The 24,561-nt window shown below is 53.5% G+C and overlaps 1 protein-coding gene across 3 annotated transcripts; it reads right to left on the bottom strand.

Moving 5' to 3' along the window:
- Window positions 2,259–24,082, bottom strand: FAAH (fatty acid amide hydrolase). 3 transcript variants are annotated; one of them, XM_005678504.3, is made up of 15 exons: window positions 23,205–23,637; window positions 13,330–13,443; window positions 11,384–11,518; window positions 10,945–11,078; window positions 10,656–10,862; window positions 10,365–10,405; window positions 10,020–10,144; window positions 7,887–8,012; window positions 7,274–7,371; window positions 5,770–5,869; window positions 5,472–5,512; window positions 4,473–4,512; window positions 3,870–3,978; window positions 3,195–3,340; window positions 2,260–2,975 (listed from the first exon to the last, which is right to left on the bottom strand). In XM_005678504.3, exons 1-15 carry the CDS (start codon window positions 23,397–23,399, stop codon window positions 2,847–2,849), a joined length of 1,740 nt encoding a protein of 579 aa, XP_005678561.1. In that variant the 5' UTR covers window positions 23,400–23,637; the 3' UTR covers window positions 2,260–2,846. The 3 variants fall into 3 exon arrangements, with proteins under 3 accessions (XP_013818339.2, XP_013818340.2, XP_005678561.1); XM_013962885.2 differs by lacking the exon at window positions 3,195–3,340 and having other exon boundaries at window positions 2,259–2,975; window positions 23,205–24,082; XM_013962886.2 differs by lacking the exons at window positions 3,195–3,340; window positions 10,656–10,862 and having other exon boundaries at window positions 2,259–2,975; window positions 23,205–24,082.

Below are 24,561 nucleotides of genomic sequence, written 5' to 3'. Positions count from 1 at the left end.
CACCTGCCTGCCTTTCACCCAACAGATATGCTCCAGAAGGCAGCTCTGGGAGGACAAGACCCTTGTCTGCCTCATTTATCACTGCAGTCCCAGCATCCAGTACAGCTCCTGGTCCCTAGTAGATGCTCACTTGGTGTTCAATGAATTAACTAAACACCCTATAGGAACCATTCCACATGCTGAGTACTGGGATGAGCATGACAAAGTGCAGTTCTCAGGAAGCTTATTTGAGTGGAGACAAGAAAAAAAAAGAAACCAATATGATCCTAGATAGTGACAATGGTATTAAGTCCAAGGGATGGCATGTTAGAAGATGTCAGAGGAAGCTGTTTTTCAAGTAGGTGATCAGGGAGGGTGACATTGGTGTCAAGAGTTCCAAGCAGAGGGACAGCTAACACAAAGGCTCTGGAGCAGGGGCCCGCTTGAGATGATCGAGACCATAAAGTGCTCGTGTGGCTGGAGCACAAGGAATGAGAGGAAGAGACATCCAAGATGAGGCAGTGGAGATGGGCAAGGGCCATGTCACTTGGGACCTCAAAGGACTTGAAGAGACTAGATTTTCATCTCGGTTGATTGGGAAGCCATGCAAGGTCTTAGGGAGAGAGGTGACTCAATCTGATACGCACTTTTATGGGAACACTCTGGCTGCTGTATGGAAAATGGATTGGTTGGACAGGTGGGGAAGGAAGCAGGGACCCCAGTTTGGTTATTGGTGTCCAGGTGAGGGGCAGGAGGCTTGGACCAGAGTGTAGCTGTGGGGGTGGAATGCAATGGGCACTTGCTTCCTCACTGACCACGTCTGCCCTTGGCAGCACTTGGCCCCTTTGTCGAACTTTCCCTCATCCCTGATAATGATCGAGCCAACATGCTTGTGCCACAGGCCCCAGAACCTCTCAGAGATCAGACAGGCTTGGAGGAGCTTCAGCACCACTAAGCACAGAGCTGGGCATGGCCATGCTGGGATTCAAGTGGGGAATCAGTAACCCAGTTATTGATTGGAATTATTGGCTGGAAAGAATGAAAGTGAGGTCTGAAAGCACAAAGCTATCATCAACCAAAGACAGAAATGGGGCGGGAAGCTGAGGCAGATGCTGAGTTGACTTCATGGAAATATATGAGCCAAAATGACAGTAGCATCAGATGAGAAATCAGGGCAAAGTGCAGCAACTCCTTGGTCATCCCAATCTAGGTATCTGTGTGGATTAGGCCCTCTAGTCAGCTCCCAGGGAGGCTCATGTCTGCCCTGAGACTTGCCCCAACCGAGGCCGGGTTACTATTGACAGAAAGTACAGGTGCCACTGGGCACATGATGTGGAGGGGAAGACACATCTGGAGAAGCAGGAAAATCTGGGCAGAGAAGGAAGCCTTGAGAAAGCACCTGTCCTGGAAAGAATCTGACATTAGTCAGGCGGGAGCCAGGGGCCACCTGAGCCCGAGGGCTCAGGCCAGACACGTCTCCAACAGCAAGCAGGCGAGTTAGGGCTGGAGCCGGGGAGGCATGAGGAAACTCTGCTTGTGGGCCCCAGCGGCCCCCAGAAGCGCCCAGATGAGCTACCCACCGCCCATCAAGCACCACAGGCCCAGACAGCTCACTTGCACCCCAAACCACTGCCCTAGCTCAGGCCTCAGGCCCCCTTCCTCACACTAGGATCATGGAACAGCCTCATTACCCTCTCCAGGCTCTGCCATTCCAGTCTACTCTCCTCAGCACACCTGGGTGATCTTTCAAGAGCACCCCACTGCCCTGGAGACTGGATTCAAGTACCTGAACTGGCCCCCCAAACCCCCTTGATCTGACCCCCGCCTACCTCTCTGCTGCTCCTCCTGGAAGCACAATGCTTCCATCTACCAAACTCGTCCTAGTTTTCGGGCATATTTTTCCCTCTCCTTGGGATGGCCTCGTCCCCTCCCTCAGCCTCTGGGAACCTCAGTCTCTAGGCAACACAGGTTCTCCTCCTTCGGGAAGCCTTCCCATAACATCCAGTCCTTGACTGGTCCTGCAAGCACTCTCTGCCAGATCATCTTGTCTTGGGCTTGCCTCCCCAGGCCTGTGGGCTGCTCTCCCCAACAGACTCCCTGCAGCCCTGTGCCCAGCCCTGTGCTGCCCGCTGAGGACAAAGATGTAGAAATAGTGCCCCTGCGTCAAGGAAAGCCAGTGTGCTGAGGCGACCCACCTGCAGATGCCTACCGCACAGGGCTGATTGGACAGAAACAGCCCCCCTACTCCAGGGCTCAGAGGGAGAAAGAGGGATCTGAGCTGGGCCTCAAAGGATTTAATGGTAGAGGAGCAGAAAGGGCCTCCTCAGCAGAGGGAAGGAGCACAGGGAGAAGAGAGATAGAAGACAATGTCTAACAAAGTAGGGCTTAGTCTGAGGGTTGGGAGGCGGGGACAGGGAGACAGTGGGTGAGGGTGAAGAGCTGGGGCTGCAAGAGCCACCCTGAAAAACCTGTGTCCATGCTGTGAGTGACAGGAACTAGAGGAGGTCTGGGAGCAGGAGATGGACATGGCTGAAGTTGGGTTCTAGGAGGGCGGATATCCAACCCCTGGGCCCCTAAGTGACCGCCAGAAAGCACACACACACCAGACACCAGTTCTTGACTGTTAGTCATCATGTCATGCCCTCTGGCTGCCACGGTGAGGGGGTGGTCAGGACAGAGAGCGGACCTGGGGAGGAAGTGAGGTCCAGATTCAGTGGGTCTGGGCTTCTTGTAGGGGGCGACAGAGGAGGGACTCGGAAGCCTCAGCCCAGGCTGAACACTTCCTGGCGGGGCGGCAACGCAGCCCTGACCAGGCTGGATGCAGCTCCAGGCGGGTCTCGGGTCCTCGGGGGTCAGGTGGGCGGCAGTCAGGAGAGCTGCTTGTCCGGGTTCATCAGTTGCTCCACCTCCCGCATGAACCGCAGACACAGCTCTTCCTGCCAGGGCAGAGCCACGCACTGCACAGCCACAGGCAGCCCCACGCTCTTCCTCACAACCTGCAGGGGACACAGGCATCAGGACCTGAGGTCTCAAGGCAGGGCCCCACCCAGACCTAGGAAGTGACCCAGCTGGGGAGGAGGGGCAGCACAGCAGGGCCGGCCCACAGTCTCTAGGGGTCCTGCGTTAAGAAAGGCCGACAAGGCCTGTGCCTGCTTATACTGTTCTCTCCACCAGAGGAAGGGGTCCCGGGGGGGAGACGAGGGGAAGAGACTCGCCTTCCGCAGCATCTTGTCCCAGATATCCCCAAAGTAGCCCTTGTAAAGCTGCAGCTGGGCCTCGTCCTCGGCGGTCACCGTGGTGACAGGTACCACCCCCGCGGGGAAGTCCAGGCAGTTGTAGAGCAGAGTATAGCTGACGGCCCCTGAGACACAGCACAAGGGGCTGGAGCAGGTCAGCCGACCTTCCATGATGACTGTCTGCTCCGAGCCCCCTTCTTCCACCCTAAGAGATGGCACTGGCCTCCACCAGCAGGGAGGGGTTCTCTCCTAGGGCTGAGACTTGAGTGAGAGGGACAAAGCCCAGGAACCTGGATTCAGGGCAGGCTGGAGAGCCCGCTAGTGCCTGCCCTGTGCCTCCCCCCACTGCAGCTTCATTGCTCTTTTCTTGGTTTACCTAAATCCCACCTGGACTTCAAACACCACCTCCCAAAACCATAGACTCTGTAACAAGACCTCCAACTTCAATATCGCTGAGGACGAGGCGCTCATTCCCTCCCAAGGCATACCACCTGACTCCCATCTCTCCAGCCAACCAGACTGCGAGCCTATCGGGGGTGGAGTCCTCCCCCAGGGTTCCTCTCCTCCTACTGCCCAGCAACCCCAATAGGCACAGGGAGGAACTCAGGAAAGAAGAGACAGGTGAGAGGTACATGATGGGGCTGCCAGCCTCACCTGTGGCCTTGCCTGGGCCATTCAGGTCCAGAGCAGGGCCCAGCATGGGGGTGAGCAGCACATCCAGCTCCAGGGCTCTCCACTGGGCCATCACGGAGTGCCGGTATACCTGCGGAGGACACCCACATGCCCAGTGAAGCACTCAGACCCAACCCATCGCATGGATTCTGCAGTACAGGCACTGAGGCGGGGTGACTGGCCCCATGCCTGCCCCAGATCTGAACTGAACCACATAGGATGGAGGACCTCGGGATACTCAGACAGGAATGCTTTCAGGGGGCATCAGATGCTCCACGGAACCACAGAGACCACTCTTCCTGCCAAGGTGGGGCCACGGAGTGTTGGTTACAGGCAGCACCAGAGTGGCAAAGAGGTGTCCAGGGCAGGAGTCCCACTCAGGCCGATCCAGGCCCTTAGGATGGGCTCCGGGCAAGTGAGGGTCACAGAGCAGGCCCCAAATGGCCCAATTCAGGGAGTGGGAGCAGGGGATTATGGGCCACTCCAGGGGACCAGAGGGACCAGTGTCCAAGAGACCCTGAGGCATATGCCCTGTCCGGCCCCACCGCCACCCGCCCTACTCTAGTCCAGGGGCTCTGGCCTCACCTCAATCTCATGATGCAGTTCCCAGAGCTTTCCGGCTGACCTGGACAGAGGGAGTGGAGTCACCGACCATGATGATCACAGCCATGGGGATTAGCAACATCAGGCCCCTACTCTCAAAACCTCCCAGATTTCCTTCCTTCTCAGACCCTTCTCAATTCCAGGGCACTCTGAGAAGAAAGCAGTGCAGGGCAGAAGCTCTAATCCCTAAGTTCATATCCCATGGAGTCCCCAAGAGGGACTTAGGCCAGACCCTCAGCTACTCTTAGGACACAGAGCTGCCCGAGGTCCTCAATGCCTGGTGGTGAGAGAGGAATGGGCTTCCCCCGTGGCTCAGCGGTAAAGAAGCCACCTGCAGTGTAGGAGCCACAGGAGACACAGGTTCAATCACTCGGTAGGGAAGATCCCCTGGAGGAGGGCATGGCAACCCACTCCAGTATTCTTGCCTGGAGAAGCCCTTGGACAGAGGAGCCTGGCGGGCTCCAGTCCATTAAGTCACAAAGAGCTGGACACAACTGAAGCGACTTAGCACACACACATGAAAGAGAAGGCAAGTCCACAAGTTGTAAGGGCCCAAGAATCAGGCAATTTACTCCCATCTTTTCTGGCTTGAGGCCCCAAGGGGCAGGCAGGAGCCGGCTCAGCGCAGTTCAGTCTCTAAGACCAGCACCTCTCACAGGTCCCCAATATCCCCCGCTCCCTGCCACCCACTAGCTCCTTTCTGGGCCTTTCCACCCATGTCCAGGCAGGGCAATCTCCTCCTCTTCATCCTCTCCCAACCTTGCTCTCCTTCAGGTCTTTACTCTCCAATCCTGTATCTTGCTAAGACATCTTTAAGACTGCCCCCCCCCGCCCCCCACCCAAGGCCACAGAGGTTGCCACCCTGCTTAGACCACTTCCAGCCTCAAAAGCTACTTCTCCCATCATTTCCCATTGGAAAGCACTTGGACCCAGGTCAGGGGGACAGTTGTACAGGCATCTGGGCATGGGAAAAACTCTTACCGAGACTTCATATTGTTGAGAAAGGATGATAACCTTGGGAGCTGCAAAAGAACAGACACTGTCAGTGACTAGACTTTAGGCCAGGTGTAGCAATAATCTTCAGGCCAAGCCACCTAGGCCTCCTCCCTCTGTACCTCCCCGCAGGCCCCAGGTCAGCACTCCTCTCAGCAAGCAGGTTGGCTGAAGATTGAAAAGCATGAGGGGAGGAAAAGAGATAGGGCGGGGGCTGAGAAGAGGAAGCTAAGGGAAGGGGGGAAGAGCCCAGTGGTGCCCACCCTTCCACTCCTTGTGCCCTCACCAGAGGCTTCATCATGAAAGCCAGCAGTCCTTTAAGCCATCCGGGCAGCCTCAGAATTGAGATCAAGTCCCCCAAGCAGGGATCCACGAAATCACCTTTGCTGGGAGACAAAGGGTCCAGTCCAGGTGCATCCTCCCAAGGCGGCTCCTGGCTCACCCCCACCTGCGGCATCCCCAGCCTCCACTCAGTGACTCTACCTCCCTCCTCACCAGACTCCGGTAGCCACAGCCTCCAGCCCCTTCATCCCAGCCTCTCCTTTCCAATATGTGACATATGTCTGCAGACCCTTTGGGATGCTTAGGCTCCACCCATACCCACTGGAGCTCCCCAAGGCAGGGCTCCCTGTCTCCCTCCATTGCAAACTCAGCTCAGAGCAATAAGAACTGTGGACAGCATCTTCCTGGCCTGAAGATACTGCCGAGGGCATCCCCCCACAGATGTTGATGCCAGCCTGGAGGCACGAGTGGTGTAATACCGAGTGGGTACAGTAATCCTTGCCTCTGAGGCTATCTCTGCTCTCCATCTCAGGGAAAGGTCTCAGGCAGCTGACTCTGGAGCCTCACCCCAAGGGCCAAACTGAGGGGTGGCCCTTTCCACTGAAGTGAAAGTTGCTCAGTCGTGTCCAACTCTTTGCAACCTCATGGAATAGTCCATGGAATTCTCCAGGCCAGAATAGTGGAGTGGGTAGCCGTTCCGTTCTCCAGGGGATTTTCTCAACCCAGGGATCAAACCCAGGTCTCCCGCATTGCAGGTGGATTCTTTACCAGTTGAGCACCAGAGAAGCCCAAGAACACTGGAGTGGGTATCCCTTCTCCAGTGGATCTTCCGGACCCAGGAATCGAACCAGGGTCTCCTGCATTACAGGCAGATTCTTTACCAGCTAAGTTACCAGGGAAGCCTCCCAAACCATACTTGGCTACTGGCAGAAGTCCTGAAGATGCCCCCAGGAGGCATCTTCACAGACCTGTCCTGCCCTCATCAGCCTTTAGAACTGAAAACATCCCCGTGGGACCAGCTTCTCAAATATGAGCTCTGCAAAGCCCCGTAAAGCTGGTGTAGTCCAATCTTCTGACTTTTCAGACAAGAAAACAGATCCTGGTCAAAGGCGGAAGACGTGGCACAAATCCAAGGAGTGTGGAGTAATGGCAGGTCTACACCCTGCCCTCCTGCTTGACTCCACCCCTGTTTCTCAAATTTCCCCAATAGATAAGCAACTTCCTACACAACTCAGCCCAGGGCCAGGCCAGGGCTGCTCAATCCTGCCTCTCCCCACACTGGCACCTTTCCAAAGTCTCCCTGACAAGGCAGCTCTCGGCTCAGCTTGAAGCCAGAGGGATGGTAAGGTCCCTGCCCAGAAAGCTCCAGGTCTTCTTCAGGTTCTGCCAAGGCCTGTCCTCCATCTTCCCCAGTGGCCTGTCCCAGGGAGGAACACAGCACTCACCTGCTCTCCCTGCATCTACCCATGTCCTGATCCCACCACCCACCCCCAAACCCAGTCACTCACAAGTTCTGTAGGAAGGTCGCTCCGCCGTCACTGAACAGTCCGCCCGTGCCCAGGGTCTCCAGAGCGTGGGGTATGTTGCTCGGCAGGAAGGGAACCAGCTGCAGAGATGGAGGCATGTAAGGTTCCCAGACCTAGAAACCCTTGGGCCCCACCCCCTAAGACACACTGTCCAGGCAGCCCTCAGCCCTCACGGCACCCTCACTGGAGCCACAGAGGCACCCTCGTTGGCCCTGATAACTCCCCATAAGATACGTATCCTGAGAGGAGTCTAGAACCACATATAAGCCTGTCTCAGGTGAATGGCCCCAAGCCTGCCATCTCAGGGCCCTGAGAACCCCTGGACAGCTGTGCACCACTGTTTGTGGTTGACCAGGAAGGGCCACTCCATGCAGCTCCCACATCCCAGCTCAGAGGTGAGGTTACCATCAAGCATGCATCCCAATACTTCCGACCAGCCCCTTTTTACTGGTCCCCCAAGGATCGAATTTGCAACCTCAATCTCAGATCAGGGTGCAAGGGTGCCAGGGATGGGTGGCAGCCATGGGTACCTAGAAGGCTTCCCTGAAGGAGGGGCAATGCCAGGACCTGTGGGTTCCCCCCTTCCCTAGCATACCGTGTGGCCAGCAACCTCAAGTCTCTGCTTGGTCTCCAGCAGGGCCCGCTTCATGGCCGGCGTGGGCATGGTATAGTTGTCAGTCTCATAATACCCTACACGCAGGGGCTGAGAGCTCCTGTAGACCTGAGGGCAGCAGACACGAGTCAGAGTCAGGTCAGGAGATGGTGGCCCAAAGCAGGGCTCCCAGAGCTCAGAGCCATTACTCAGCCCCAGACACAGCTGTGAGGCTGCTGCCCAGATCCCCCAAAAACTGACCGCCAGGGAGGCCAGCCCCTGCTTTGTCTGACCCCTTCACAAAACACCTTCCCAGTGACTCTGCGGGTGGACAGAGCAAGAAGGAGGATTCCACAGGCTTCAGGTCTAGATAGAGAGACAGGCCCTGAGCAGGGGTGGGGCTTGCCCCAGGCCACTCGTCAGGGTAGAGTGGCAACATCAGGGTGGAAACCCAGGCGTCCACAGCCTGTTTCAAGGATGCAAGTCCTGGCTCCCATAATAGATTGTTCCAGACCTTGGGACAGGGGCCTCATTGCCTCTCCTCCCTCTTGGGAAGGGGCCCTTGGGTAGAATTAGAACATCTCCTCAACTGAGGAGTGGGAGCTTGCCCTCCCTCGCCCCAGCCCAGATCTCATGCTGCCCAGGGGTCCTCACCCCTTCCCAGGCAGAAGGTCTATAGGGAGTAATGCCAGACCGCTGAGAAACAGCACTTACATCACACAGCTTACACAGTCTACATAAACATGGCTTTACTATACCTCCTGGAAGAGGGGATGGCAACCCACTCCAGTATTCTTGCCTGGAGAATTCCCATGGACGGAGGAGCCCCAAGGGCTACAGCCCATGGGGCTGCAGAGTCAGACACGATTGAGTGGCTAAGCACACACTATAGCGCTCTCTAGCTTGACTACTCCTGAAATCTGTTGCTCGTAAAGGACAGATAACTTTATTAGTCATTCTTAAAAGACCCATCAGCTCTTCAATAGGATCACCTAACAACAGTTTATTCTCCAAGACTCCTTGAACTGCTCTCCTCAGAATCCTCACCTCGCTGCACCCACCAGTCCTAACCAATTACATTATGACCCAGTCCTAACCAACCCCCTACACTGACATGAAGTGAAAGTGACTCAGTCGAGTGCGACTCTTGGCGACCCCATAGACTATATACTCCATGGAATTCTCCAGGCCAGGACACTGGAGTGGGTAGCCTTTCCCTTCTCCAGGGGATCGTCCCAACACAGGGATTGAACCCAGGTCTCCCGCATTGCCGGCGGATTCTTTACCAACTGAGCTATCATTGGCATATCCACCAACAAACTAACATCAATATTCCAACTTGGTGCTCCTTCCCCATGCTACTAAGGCTCTGTGTGGGCAGCGCCCTCCCTCACCACAGACAGTAATACACTCAGCCTTATCTGATCCACAGGCTGTTTGGTGATATCTGGGGGGAGCCAGTATCTGACAGATCCCGGACCACAGATCCCAGCTTTCTCTGGGAGAGAGATCGCTCTGCTTTTAACTGTTCTTAACTCACTCAGCCTCTGTGCCAAGCATTCTGCTGGAGGCTGGGGATGGAGAAATGAATGCTGTTAAGAAAGGCTCCTGTTTACTGGCTTGTCAAACATGGGACAGGTTCAGTTCTCTCTCAAGCTGTTCTTAGCCTCAAGATCCCTCCTGATCCACAGCGACAGCCCCAGGGCTCTGACTCCCAGCCAGCCAGTTTGAAAGGCTCCGGATTTCCAAATGCAGGAAAGGGCACCATCTGGTGGCTGTTTGCAGAGGTGCTGCTGTGCTCGGTCACTCTCGTGTTCGACTCTGCAACCCCATGACTGTAGCCCACTAGACTCCTCTGTCCACGGGATTATCCTGGCAAGGATACTGGAGTGGGTTGCCATTTCCTTCTCCAGGGAATCTTCCCGACCCAGGGATTGAACCCATGCCTCCTGCATCTCCTGCACTGGCAGGCGGATTCTTTACCACTGTGCCACCACCGGCAGAGGGGCTAGTGCTGGCCTTAGACCCCCGGGGGCTGGTTTTCAAGAGACAGGGCCTCCCAGGCCTGCCTGCAAGGGCTCAGGCGCACCAGTGAGCCCCGAATCCATCCCCATGCCCACCCCCACCCCTGCTCACCTCCTCCCTGAAGGGCAAGGGGGGCACGGTGGGGTCCAAGCGGAACATGTCCTCACACAGCAGTGCTCGCAGGCATAGTGCCAGGCTCTCCACGTCCCGGGCCATAGGGCCGACTGCCAGCTGTACTATGGGGCAGGGAGGGGAGGAAAGAGAGATCACGCAGCCCCGAGCGGTTCCGGGGCTGGGTCCAAACAAGGGTTGGGCCGGAGCCCTGGAGTGTGAGCAGATAGGAGGTAGGAACCCAGACCTAGAGTGGCCTGGAGGCCCAACACTGACCCGAGGAGAGGCAGGGGCAAAGGTGCAGACCCCCCTCCTCCAGGGCACATTGGGAACCACAGACCTCACCTGCTACCTGTCCATAGACACAGCCCTTCAGGCCACTCTTGCTGGATAAGAAACACAAGATGTTGGAAATGGGAAATGGCCACCCCTTGCCCAACCCCACATCCAGTCAGCAGCCCCCAATTCTCTCACCACTTTGGAAACTAGGAACCAGGGGCTGGTGGTGCTGTGACACTACCTCCTAGCAAAACCCCAGTCTGGGAATCCCTGCCTGGAGCCCAGAGAGGTGGGAAGCTAGGCCAAGGTCACACAGCAGGACTCAGAGGCTGCCTCCACCCGCCACCTACATCCTACCTGAGGCGGTTCCCCGTGGGTTTGAGGCCGCAGATGCCACAGAAGGCTGAGGGAAAGCGGATGCTGCCTCCAATGTCGGTGCCTAAGCCCAGTGGGGAGCCCCCAGCGGCAATGAGGGCCCCCTCGCCCCCTGAGGAGCCACCTGGGCTCTTGGAAGAATTCCATGGGTTCATGGTCGGGCCAAAGAGGGGGTTACTGCAGTCAAAGCTGGAGGAAGCGGGAAGGGATCAGCCCCTGTCATGTGGGTACCAGTGCCCCTGCCCCCGGCTCTGCAGCCCTGGGACCCAACCTGAACATGGACTGGGGGACATTGGTGTGCACGAAGGGCAAGGCGCCCTGCAACTTCAGCACCTGCACCACCACACAGTCAGCCTCCGCTGGCACCCCCTGGTTCAGGCTCAAGCCCAGTGTCGAGTCCTGGCCCTGGAAGCACGGAGGGTGAGAGGGACATGGGTTATGAGCCAGGGGGCTTCAAAACACAGAGTCTGCTCCCATCACCGCCCCGCAGGCCAAGGCAGGACACACCTGCGGTGCCCTTGCAAGGCCTTTGGGCCTAGGACTTCCTCTGAGGGCCCAGGATGACCCAGGGCCCAGAGCTGGCCGGCAGGCAGTGGGGCAGGGCACCCAGGGTGACCCAGGGCCCAGAGCTGGCCGGCAGGCAGTGGGGCAGGGCACCCAGGGTGACCCAGGGCCCAGAGCTGGCCGGCAGGCAGTGGGGCAGGGCGCACCTTATAGCTGAAGCACTCCTTGAGGCTCACAGGGACACCATAGAGCAGGCCCTGCCTTGGGACCTTGCACAGCTGAGTCTCACAGTCTGCCAGGTAGGTGGTCACACAGTTAGTCCCTTTGTTGACTTCCCAGGCCTGGGGGAGGGAGAAATGGACATACGACAGAGTACAGTGAGGCTGGCTTCTTTTTTTATTTCAACTGTGGTAAAATTAACATAGTGTAAGATTGGCCTTTTCAAATATACACCCAGTGACAGGGTAACCATGAACATGACCCAGAGCCAGGAGCACAGAGGGTAAGTAGGCCCAGTACTGGCCTCACTGGGACATGCGGCCCAGGCTTACTCAGGCTGTATCTGACCTTCAACTCCAAGACAGACAGAGAGAGAGTGCTCCGAGGACCAGGACACTCAAAGGAACATCTGAGGATACTGACCTCAGATGCCCTGCAGAGGCCGAGCTAGGGGGAGGGTGACCCTTGGCCACCCCACCCACCTCCTCCTTCAAGCCACACCGGTGCCCAGTGAGGCTAGATCCCCGTGTTGAGTTGCACCAGGAGTCAGTGCAGAGCAGGGCTAGACCCAGGCTTCTGCTTCCTAGCACCCAGCACTCTCCTCTGCCCCAGGCCTGGCCCACACCTGCCCAGGTAAAACCTCTGCCCCTCCCCAGGAACACCTGAATCTGAGGAATGGCTGACTGATACCAGCTGATAGGAACATGAGTGTGGCCCTATTACCAACTCAGGTATGTGAAATCTGTCTGCTGCCCAGGGCAGGAAAAGAGGAGGCCAATCAGTAGCCAGAATGCTCTCTGTGGATGCTCCCTCTGAAGGCCTGGAGCTTTTTCAGGGACATGGATTCGAAAGAAGCAACCCCGTCTGTTGAGACTGTGTCCTTTCAATGCACCCGGCCCAGGGGTGTCCAGTCCTTCCTCCACAGTCCCTCTCTGTCCCCCTCTCAGCTGCAGTCACTCACACCACTCTCACACCCCTGGCACTCATGGCCACCTGCTTAGGGGTCACAGTCACTGCCACGGATTCTCTTCCAAGAGAGCATATCACATACAGGTCATTTTCATAAAGCACAATTTCTTCCTTCATTTCGTTTCAAACACATTTCTTGAGCACTTACTATCAACATATAAAAGACACAGTGTTAAGCCCTAAGGTACAAAGACAAATAAGACTGTCCACCAAAAGCCCACATATGTGCCTTGGGAAAGAGAAAGACAAGGCAAGCCCTACAGTGATGAGAAATGTGCTGTTAGTAAGTGAATACTGAAAAGGAAACCCTAACCCAGACTGGGAGGGGAGGAGGGTTATGGGAGGCTTCCTGGAAGACATGACTCCTCTCTGGGCCCTGGAGACTCAGGGGAGCCTGTTGCACTGAGCAGGGCAAGAGGAGGGAGAAGAGCCTTTCAGGTAAAGGGAACCCCAGAGCACGGCAGGCTCTGAGGGCCAGGTAACTTCCAGCAGCTGAGCTGCCGATGCCCCAAGCCCCGGAATCCTTGACCAGAGAGAATGCTGGAATGCTGAGCGGGCAGCTGGCCAGGAGACTGGTGCTTGGTCCTGGAGGGAGACTGGTGGAAGACCAGGGTAACGGGGGAGACAAGAGGATGGTCTAGAGGGAGCTCTAAGAGGGAACAGACCAGACTCGGTGACTGATGGGGTGGGGGCGGAATAGGGAGGGAAGTCTGGGCTAAAAGCCAGGTTTCTAGGTAGGACAACATGCTCAGTGTCCCCAGCACATGCACACACACAGAGCCTTCTTTCTCTCTCTCTCTCTCTCTCTCTCTCTCTCTCTCTCATACGCACACACAGCTCTGGCTCCCTCCCTCTCTCCCTAGCAGCCCTTGGCACTGTGGTCCCACCATGGCCCTCCAGCCAGGTTTTCCCACAGCCTTGCACAGAGAGTGGAGGAAGGAGCGGGGTCACTCCCTGGCCTTACCTTTCCCATGTAGGTGAAGAGCACAGCCTCAGGAGACAGGTCCCCACTGTGTAACTTCTGTACCAGTTGAGGCAGGGGCAGGGCCAGCAGCGCCTCCGAGTCCAGGTCAGGGTTCTGGGGAGACACCTCAGATCAGTCCCCTACTCCCCCCAGGCCCCATGTGCCTGCAGCAGACACCTATGGCCCATGCCTCCAAGTCCCAACACCTACCAAGCACGTGCTCACTGTCACATGCCAGCCCATAACAGACATGCCCACCCGTGGCTCTGACATCACAAAAGTGCTCCAGCCTGGGCAGGCCCTTGCCACCTGTGGACAGTACAGATCTATCTCTTCCAGAAGCTCACTCAAGGGGGTCCCAGGGAGAGGCCACGCCCAGGCTGAGTATTAGACCATAATGAAAAACATTCCCAGATGGCAATAGTGGTAAAGAACCCACCTGCCAATGCAGGAGACGTACGAGACAAGGGTTCAGCCCCTGGGTGGGGAAGAGTCTCTGGAGAAGGGTATGGCAACCCACTCCGGTATTCTTGTCTGGGGAATCCCATGGACAGAGGAGGCTGGTGGGCTACAGTCCATAGCATTGCAGAGAGTTGGACAAGACTGAAGCAGTTTAGCACAGTGGTTGCTGAGTGTGGCCACACACTTTGTTGATGTGCTCTGTTTGGATTAAATGTTACCACCATTCCCATTGCACAGCTTAAAGAAACTGATGTTCACAGAGGGGAAGTGCCTTGATTAGGACTTACAGATAAACTATAGTTCTCTGCCCATTCAGCACAAGCTGCCCACTGGCTGTCCACCTGCACCTAACTACTCAACCTTTTGACGGGAGAGGGCAGAAAGAAGAAAACCCTGTCCTAGGTGGCTGGAGTTGAAGCTAGAGCCACATCAAAGAGAGAGGTTTTTTTCCATTCATTCCATAAACATATATATTAGGCATCTACTCTGTACCAAGGACCATGCTAGACATGGGGATACAGCAGTGAACAAGAAAGTCACCTCCCAACAAGGTGCAGAGTTGGGAGTGAGGAGATAATTTGGTGGCTCAGTGATAAAGAATCTGCCTGCAATGCAGGAGACCTGGGTTCAATCCCTGGGTCAGGAAGATCCCCTGGAAAAGGAAATGGCAACCCACTACAGTATTCTTGCTTGGAGAATCCCATGGACAGAGCCTGGAGGGCTACAGTCTATAGGGTTACAAAGAGTTGGACACAACTGAGCAACTAACACACACGGGTCATTTATAAGTAAACAAATAGGAATTTTAGATAGCCAGAAACAAAGAAAATAACATGGATGTACTGAGTGGGCAGCACACAGGTAGAGAGGGTGGTTAGGGAAGAGCTCTCCGGAGGAGGAGGGACATTGGTCCAACGCCCACTGCCAGGACTCAGAGGCCTCCAGAGTCCCTGGGATCAAAGCCCCTGCCTGCAGACTCCCGTGGCTTCCCCCTCAAGGCCTTTGGGTTAATTAGGAGAGCATCTGAGTTCAGCCACCACATCTCATCTCTACCCTCCTCTGCTCTTGCCAAACTCACCAGGGACTTCCTCGTTGCCCAATACAACAAACACTGGACTCTTCATTCTGCTCCGAGTCTCACGGAGGCATTCACAGGGCTGACTTCAGACTCCTCCTGGGCACAGGCGTACCCCTTTCCCAGGGTTCCCTCCCTCCTCTACGCTGCTCTGTCATCCACTCGTTCAGCCAGCCAACACACATGTTCTGAGCACCTACTCTGTGTCGAGCACTATGTTAGGGCTATGGATTCAGAGGCAGCCTAGACAGACAAGTCCCTGCTCTAGAGCTTACCTTCAAGAAAACAGATTAATTGAGAAAAATAATTTGAAAAAGAAGAAAAGAAATTTTAGTAACACAAGGGACATCCCTGGTGGTCCAGTGGTTAAGAATCCGCCTTCTAGTGCAGGGGATGTAGGTTCCATCCCTGGTTGGGGAACTAAGATCCCACATGCTGCAGGGCAACTACTGAGCCTGCATGCTCTGCACTAGCAGTCCCCAGCCTTTTTGGCACCAGGGACCAGTTTCAAGGAAGACATTTTTTCCACAGGCAGGAGGGGTGGGAAGGAGGTATGGGGGTGGGGGGTGTTCATCAGTAATGTGAGCAATGGGGAGTAGCACATGAAGTTTCAGTCACCTGCCCCAGAGCTCACCTCCTGCCGTGTAGCTGGCTCCCAACCCACCACGGACTGCTACCGGCTGGCAGGGGCTGGGGACCCCTCCTCTAGAGCCTATGCTCCACAACAAGAGAAGCCTGCACCCGGCAATTAGAGAAAGCTGGCATGCTGCAATGGAGACCCAGCAGAGCCAAGGTTTTTAAAGTAAAATAAATTTTTAAATAAAAAAAGGAAAGAAAGTTAATAAATGATGGCAGATCACAATAAGCGTGAGAAAGGAAGTAAACAGAGTCTGTGACAGAAAGAACAGCGGACTGACTCAGATGCGCTGGGCAGGTGGAGACATTGTTTCAGCTATGACCTGAAGCATAAGAAGGAGCCAGACACAGGAAGAGGCAAAGGCTCCTGGAGGTTCCTCTGGGCACCTGCTCTTCCCTCTCTGATGCTGGGAGAAGTCATGCCTCCTCTTGGCTTCCACTCCAGGCCCTACACCTATCACATGGCCTCTAGATCATCTTCAGCCTCCAAATCGAACTTCGCCTGACCCAACTGAGCTCAGACCCGCTCACTGGGCTATTCCCTTTGTTCCCTCTGTTCCTGTGTCCTTCCCCTGAGCTCGCTGCCTCCTATCTCCTTTCCACCGGCTCCTCTTCGCACAAGGAAGGACGCTGCCATCTGTCCTCAGCTCCCTCTGCTTCCACCCACATCTAATCGGTCACCCTAAGTAGCTCTGGAAAATGGCCACCTCTCTGTCTCCTCTACTGAGACCCTTGCCACTGCCGACACTTTCTCTACTGGGTCACACAGAGGCCACCTAGCTGGCTTCTCTGCCCAAGCTTTGTCATCAGACTACACAGCACAACGATGACCTCGCCTTGCCTGTCCCCTTCAGGTTGCCTCCCACCACAAGGTCCAGGAGATGTTTCTAAGCTGAGGTCCTGTCAGAACCCCCTGTGCCCCCTCAGTGTGACATAGCCCACTCACTCCCACCTCATGCCTAAAGGTGAACACCCATTGCACACACCCATCACATAGCCTTTGAAATCCAGCCTCAATATCAGGAATACGCTACCGCTTCCCCAGATTTGTTAAAGGGATACAACACTTACTTGGGATTCTTTTTTGTTTTCTTTTTTGTTTTCTTTTTTTAATGATACAAGGAGCTACAAGGAGAAAAAAAAGTGGATCCATGATCTACCCCCAACATATTAGATAACCCCTGTGTGCTAAATCACTTCAGTCATGTCTGACTGTGGCCCCATGGACTGTAGCCCGCCAGGCTCCTCTGTCTATGGGATTCTTCAGGCAAGAATACTAGGGTGGGTAGTCATGCCCTTCTCTAGGGGATCTTCCCGACCCAGGGATTGAATCCAGGTCTCTGCACTGCAGGAAGATTCTTTACAATCTGAGCCATCAGGGAAGCCCAGACAACCCCTGATGACTTTTTTTTTAAGATATGCAAAATGGAAAGGAAACACTCCCCCCACCTCTAGGACCACCCTGACAAGTCCCTCTTCTGAAAAGGAAACCATAGTTAAGTTTCTGATGAACTCTCAAAGGGGAAAAAAAAATGTTTGTGAAGAACCCACAATGTATATAGTTGCTTATATATATTCTATTTTTGGACAGAAGGATCATACTATATACACAGTTCTATGCCTTGCGTTTCTCCACTCACAATGAAAATAGCAAGATTTTTTTCCGATTATATAAATATGTGCTTATTGTAAAAAACGAAAAACAGCCTACCAGTTTGTGGAAGAAAGTAAAAATCACCAGAAAGCCCACCACACTGGGGTAATGACCACCAGGAGCCTGATCACCACCATTCCCCACCTCACCCAGGGTGTCCACAGAGGCCCTGTGCATCTCAGCTAGAAGCTGTCGGGGAGCTCCTCTCAATTCTCAGCACAGATGTTCATTCTTTTCTCTGCTCTTCTGTGTTGACAGTTGATGACACTGTTGCTAACAGCTATTTTTAAGTCTTCAACTAGTTATCAGGCAGCTGAGACATTTTCTCTTTCACAAGACACTAGAGTAAGTCTGCATGTCCAGGAGGCCAATCTAAGAACATGGAGGAAATCAAAATTTATATGGAGAATGCAGGGAAGCATACAAATAAGATCTCACCAAGCATGTGGCCATCTGTATGCCTTTTTTCCCAAGCATAGGATATTACAGCTATCACTGAATCACTGCCCCTCCTCAACCTGTTTTTCTCCTGAACCACCTACTGTCCTAATTTCAGATACCCTAGATGGTCCTCCAAGTTTTTTTTTTTCATTCATGGTTCCCTGGTGGCTCAGACGGTAAAGCGTCTGTCTACAATGCAGGAGACCTGGGTTTGATCCCTGGGTCGGGAAGATCCGCTGGAGAAGGAAATGGCAATCCACTCCAGTACTATTGCCTGGAAAATCCCATGGACAGATGAGCCTGATAAGTTACAGTCCACAGGGCTGCAAAGAGTCGGACATGACTGAGCAACTTCACTTTATGGTTTATTGTTGTTATTTTTTTTTAATCACTTCTGTTCTATTTCAAGATATACATTACATTCAATCATGTGACCACTGACATTGACTGAAACAAAAACCATACTGTTCTTTCATTCATTTACGGACTTGTTTTGAAATCAGCTTCAAGTTGGTCTTGGAGATGCCAGGAGGTTGAACTACAGGTCAGATCCAGTTGAAGGGAGAGGCATTTGTAATCCAGTGGGATTTTGACAAAGGGGCTTGTAAGGTCTGTGCAGGAAGGGCATTCAGGTTAAAACCAGAGGTGCAGAGGCGCCGAGGTGTGGGCAAGTGGGATGGCTCTCCCAGTCGTCACAGTCTATCAATGGAAGTCCCTCACTTCAGTCTAGAAAGGACATTAAAACTTACTTAGGGGGCTTCCCGGGTGGCTCAGTGGTAAAGAATCCACCTGCCCGTGCAGGAGATAAGGGTTCAATCCCTGGTCCAGGAAGACCCCACACGCCATGTAGCAGCTAAGCCCATGTGCCACAACTACTGAGCCTGCGCTCTAGAGCCCAAGAACCATAACTATGGAAGTCCACGCACCCTAAAGCTCATGTTCATTAACAAGAGAAGGCACAGCAATGAGAAGCCCGCATGCCAAAAGCAGGGAGTAGCCCCAGCTCACACAGCTAGAGAAAAGCCTGCGCAGCAACGACGACCCAGCATGGTCAAAAATAAAACAACTCATTCAGGCAGTAAGGTGGAAGCAAATGGGCAAACGCATGTTACAGATTAAGCCTCACATGGTCAACAGGGCGTATGAAAAGCATACTCCACTCTAAAGTTGCTCTAGAGTCCCAAAAGAGATGAACCATTTTGTGATGTTCAGGAGGCGCTTGGGACCTCCCCTCCTCCAGCAGCACCTCGGGACACAGGACGTATCTGGGTCCCAACTCACTTCTCTGCAGTCTATTAGGCAGGAGCTGTACCACAGGCTGCTGTATTCACCCAGGGCCCTCCTGACCTCAAGGCCCCCTTCTCAGTGTGGGGCTGGGCTGAGAAAGCCCCAGAAGAAAGACTGTTGAAACAGCCTCAAAACCCCCAGCAGCTCCATCACCAAGCAGAAAGAGCCTTAGGGGTGGGATGGAGGAGGGGCTTCTCCCTAAGGTTATGTGTGAGCTCAGCTAAACCACCCACCTTCCCCAATGGCTCAGTGGGTTAAGAATCTCCCTGCAGTGCAGGAGACGCAGGGTTCGATCCCTGGGTTGGGAAGAAGCCCTGGAGGAGGAAATGGTAACCCACTCCAGTGTTCTTGCCTGGAGAATCCACGGACAGGGGATTCTGGTGGGTATACAGACCATGGGTCAAAAAAGAGTTGGACATGACTGAGTAAGTACACAAACTGCTCACCCCTTACTGATCCCAAAGCTATTGTCTTCAAGACCTCAACCCCTGTGCTGACTGCTCAAAACAAGACCACTGAACTAGTTCTCCCTTCCTTCTGCCAGTCATCGGAAAACCAAAAGGGAATTGCCCTATGTACTCATCTGGAAGAGCCAAGCCTTGGTGTTCTGAGGTCAGGCTCTGACCCACAGAGGGTGTTTAAACAGCTTTTGGTATTTCAAGGCCAAAACCTGCCCTGGAAGTTGCTGTTGTGTTGTTGTTCAGTCACTAAGTCATGTCCTGCTCCTTGCAACCTCATAGACTGCAGCACGCCAGGTTCCTGTGTCCCTCACTATCTCCTGGAGTTTGCTTAAATTCATGTCCATTGAGTCCATGATGCTATCTAACCATCTCTTCCTCTGATCCCCACCCCATTCTCCTTTTGCCTTCAATCTTTCCCAGCATCAGGTCTTTTCCAATGAGTCAGCTCTTCGCATGAGGTGGCCAAAGAATATTCAGGATTGATTTCTTTTAGGAAATCTACCATGGAAGTTCAGTTCAGTTCAGTTCAGTCGCTTAGTCATGTCTGACTCTTTGCGATCCCATGAACTGCAGCATACCAGGCCTCCCTGTCCATCACCAACTCCTAGAGTCCACCCAAACCCATGTCCATCGAGTCAGTGATACCATCCAGCCATCTCATCCTCTGTCCCCTTCTCCTCCTGCCCTCAATCTTTCCCAGCATCAGGGTCTTTTCCAATGAGTCAGCTCTTCACATCAGGTGGCCAAAGTATTGGAGTTTCAGCTTCAACATCAGTCCTTCCAATGAACACCCAGGACTGACCTGCTTTAGGATGGACTGGTTGGATCTTCTTGCAGTTCAAGGGACTCTCAAGAGTCTTCTCCAACACCACAGTTCAAAAGCATCAATTCTTTGGTGGTCAGCTTTCTTTATAGTCCAACTCTCACATCCATACATGACCACTGGAAAAACCATACCCTTGACTAGATGGACTTTTGTTGGCAAAGTAATGTCTCTGCTTTTTAATATGCTGTCTAGGTTGGTCATAACTTTCCTTCCAAGGAGTAAGCATCTTTTAATTTCATGGCTGCAGTCACCATCTGCACTGATTTTGGAGCCCAGAAAAATAAAGTCAGCCACTGTTTCCACTGTTTCCCCATCTAATTGCCATGAAGTGATAGGACCGGATGCCATGATCTTAGTTTTCTGAATGTTGAGTTTTAAGCCAGCTTTTTCACTCTCCTCTTTCACTTTCATCAAGAGGCTCTTTAGTTCTTCATTTTCTGCCATAAGGGTGGTATCATCTGCATATCTGAGGTTATTGAATTTCTCCTGGCAATCTTGATTCCAGCTTGTACTTCCTCCAGCCCAGCGTTTCTCATGATGTACTCTGCATAGAAATTAAATAAGCAGGGTGACAATATACAGCCTTGACATACTCCTTTTCCTATTTGGAACCAGTCCAGTTCTAACTGTTGCTTCCTGACCTGCGTACAGATTTCTCAAGAGGCAGGTCAGCTGGTCTGGTATTCCCATCTCTTTCAGAATTTTCTACAGTTTATTGTGATCCACACAGTCAAAGGCTCTGGCATAGTCAATAAAGCAGAAATAGATGTTTTTCTGGAATTCTCTTCCTTTTTCCATGATCCAGCAGATGTTGGCAATTTGATCTCTGGTTCCTCTGTCTTTTCTAAAACCAACTTGAACATCTGGAAGTTCATGGTTCACGTATCCCTGAAGCCTGGCTTGGAGAATTGTAAGCATTACTTTACTAGCATGTGAGATGAGTGCAATTGTGCGGTAGTTTGAGCATTCTTTGGCATTGCCTTTCTTTGGGATTGGAATGAAAACTGACCTTTTCCAGTCCTGCGGCCACTGCTGAGTTTTCCAAACTTGCTGGCATATTGAGTGCAGCACTTTCACAGAATCATCTTTCAGGATTTGAAATAGCTCAACTGGAATTCCATCACCTCCACTAGCTTTGTTCGTAGTGATGCTTTCTAAGGCCCACTTGACTTCACATTCCAGGATGTCTGGCTCTATGTGAGTGATCACACCATCGTGATTGTTTGGGTCGTGAAGATCTTTTTTGTACAGTTCTTCCATGTATTCTTGCCACCTCTTCTTAATATCTTCTGCTTCTGTTAGGTCCAGACCACTTCTGTCCTTTATCGAGCCCATCTTTGCATGAAATGTTCCCTTGGTATCTCTAATTTTCTTGAAGAGATCTCTAGTCTTTCCCATTCTGTTGTCTTCCTCTATTTCTTTGCATTGATCGCTGAGGAAGGCTTTCTTATCTCTCCTTGCTAGTCTTTGGAACTCTGCATTCAGATGCTTATATCTTTCCTTATCGCTTCCTTTCTTTTCACAGCTATTGTAAGGCCTCCTCAGACAGCCTTTTTTTTTTTTTCCAGTTCTTAAAAATAAGGAAAGGCTGTTGCTCCAGAAAGAAACTGGATGCTTGGATCCAGGTGCTGATGATTGGAGCTGAAGTGAGGGAAAACTCACCCTTCTACTACCCCACACCCCTGCCAGCTGGTGGGTTCCTTGCAACCAAAAGGAGAGTTATGTAGGCAGAAACTGTGGGCAGATTCCTGCAGCTGCCCCCACACATTCCTTGGAGCTGGCAGAACTCAGCTAGCTAGCTGCACAGAAGTTGGAGTCTCCAGAGCTGCCAAGGTTCTCTAGGCTGGCCTGGCATCACTGCAAAGATCCCTGAGCAGGGCACCAGGGAGCTCTGCCAGAGAAGAAGGATCAGACAGTGATGAAGCTTTGCTCAAGTAGGTAGGGAAAGTGGCCAGTTTGAATTGAGTACCTAAAAATGAAATGATTGTGTACTTTCACTGATTGTGTGCCATGTCAATGAGTAAAGGCTAGAACCATGTATGTTCTTATTTCAATAAATAAATAAGACATTTTCCTGGTCCAGGAATGGTATGGTGTAAATTCATACAGTATATCCAGCTAAAACCGCAAAGCAATCAAGGCCACAGCCAGGGCCTGGCATCCAAGGCCCGGGTCTCCCTTCCTAATCTTTCTTCCCTGCTCCTCTCCATTGGAATGAGGCTGGATGGTTCCACCAGGCATCTAGGTTCTAGTTCTAGCTCCTGCCTCATCTTGTCCCACCCAGATTCCATCCAACACCCCTTGGGGCAAGTCATCTCTCTCAAAGCACATAGGAACTGAGCTTGGTATTTTGACTTGGAACTGAGTCCAGTGTGTCATACGCCTAGAGGAAAGCCTCTTCTTCCAGGCCGCTTCCCTCACCCCCATACACACACTGAGCTGATCCAGAGGGAAAGAAGCTTGTTGACAGGTCACCCAGGGAAGGGCTGGAACTAAACCTATCCATGAAAGGAACTTATAACCCATCAGACTCCACAGCCAGGTGGCAGGAGTCCACCTCAGCCGGTAAATCCCTGGGGACTTGCGCAAGTCCCTCCCCAGCTCCCTCTGAGCATCCTTAATGAATCTGAACTGTAAGCTCTCAGAAATCCCTTGACCATCAATTACTTTATGATTCCAAAGTCCTAAACCCAAGCATCCTATTGGTTCTCATCTTGCAGTTTAAGCCTTCTAGTAAGTCCATGTTCTTGAGATTATCTGGCACACAGCAAAGCTCCTCTTGGACCCAGTGAGGCGACAGCCTTCGACGACCTGCCCTGTCCCTTTCGTTTCCATTCCTCCCCTAGGCCCCACCTGGCTCAGAAAAGAGTACGGAATGCATGATGGCGAGAGGGGTGTCAGAAAGTTACAAACCTGCGCTGCCCACACACCTGAGCTGCCGGCCGCCCGTCCCTCCGCGCGCCCGGGTGGCTCAAAGCGCTGCTGCCACCCCGAGCCCTCCCCCTCCACACCGATTCCAACCCCGGCTGTCACCTGGAGCCGGAAGCGCTGAGCCGCCTTGTCCATGGTGTCCAGGGCCGCTTTCTGCCTCCGTCGCGCTCGGACCGCAGAGGCCCTCGCTGTCCGGCGACTGGACCAGCGCAGGGCCAAGGCCGCCGCCACGAAGCAGCAGGCCAGGGCTGCCCCGGAGACGCCGGAGAGCGAGGCCCACAGTTCGCCCAGCACCATGATCTCCCGCCGCCTACCGCTGCCGCGGGCAACCGATGAGAAATCAGGGATCTCGGACTCCGCCGCAAAACCCGGCCTGGATCAGCCCGGGATCCAGCGCCCGCCCGCGCCGGAGGGGAGGCAGGGACGGTAGAGCTGCTCGGCCGAGCGCTGTTGCCTGGCAGCCGGCTGGAGACAGGTGGAGCGCAACGGTCAAGGCGAAGCGCCGCGGTTCCGCTGGGACGGCTCCCCAAGTTCTAAGGCTCTGGGCGGTGCGGAGAGGGAGGAGCACCTGCTTCCCGTGGGCGCCCTCGGAAGCTCGAGCCTAGCTGCCGTTCGACGCCCCCGTCTGGCCTGGCCTCAGCCCGGTGCACCCAAGACCCTCAACTCAAGGAAGATGCTGTCCAACCCGAGCCACTTCGGGAAAGAGGATGCAGAGCAGCTACAGACTGTACTCGCGGACCTGATTAACCCTGCAAAGAATTTAGCAGTATCATTCCTGGAGAAGCTTGTCTTCGGCTGTGTACCGCAGGGCACTCGCCTCTCCCCTGCATGGGGCTTGGGGGTGCCAGCAGGAGAGGGGCACAGGATGCTTCTCTCAGGGAGTCCATCTGCTACCCCCTCCCCTCCCCAGTCCTGGGACCCGATGTCTTTAGGGAGGTGGGGGGAGGGGAGCGGATTATCTATACACACACAATACTTCTCCAATCTAGGCCTCTCTCACAGGTCTTTATGTGCTCAATTTCATTTGTCCTCCCAATAGAGAGATGAGGAAAGCATTTTTATCATCCTCATTTACTAATGAGGTAACTGAGGACAAGAGGGATTAAATGACCCCCTCTGTGGGTCATGCAGGTGACTGAGTGGAGATTCAAACTCAGGTTTAATCCTAAACCATTGCTCTTAACCATCAAGCTCTACTACTATGACTGCCCCTGGAAGTGAGGCTGTGTGGAGTGGAATGCGATGTGGGGAAGAGTGCTTTGTGGCTGGAAAATGCTGTTTGCCAAAACACTGCTGTTCATCCAGTTCTATCTTTACCTCTGAACCCAGGCTTTTTCCTTGAAAAGGAGGAATGCCTATAATATAAGATTGTTAGGAGGAGTCTGTGAGATCCTGGCTGTGAACTGGGGAACTTGAGGGCATACCAGATCTTCACTCTAGCCTCATGGAGCTCAAGGTC

This window comes from Capra hircus, chromosome 3, assembly GCF_001704415.2.
Source record: "Capra hircus breed San Clemente chromosome 3, ASM170441v1, whole genome shotgun sequence".
In the NCBI taxonomy this organism is placed as follows: Eukaryota; Metazoa; Chordata; class Mammalia; order Artiodactyla; family Bovidae; genus Capra; species Capra hircus.
This window is presented reverse-complemented; position numbering and strand designations above follow the sequence as displayed.

Coding starts and splice junctions, on each gene's coding strand:
- FAAH (XM_013962885.2), bottom strand. CDS start 23,399: ATGGTGCTGGGCGAACTGTGGGCCTCGCTCTCCGGCGTCTCCGGGGCA. Junction 11,079..11,383: donor AGGAGTGCTTCAGCTATAAG/GTGCGCCCTGCC, acceptor CCGTGCTTCCAG/GGCCAGGACTCGACACTGGG. Junction 5,870..7,273: donor GCGACCTTCCTACAGAACTT/GTGAGTGACTGG, acceptor TTTGTCTCCCAG/CAAAGGTGATTTCGTGGATC.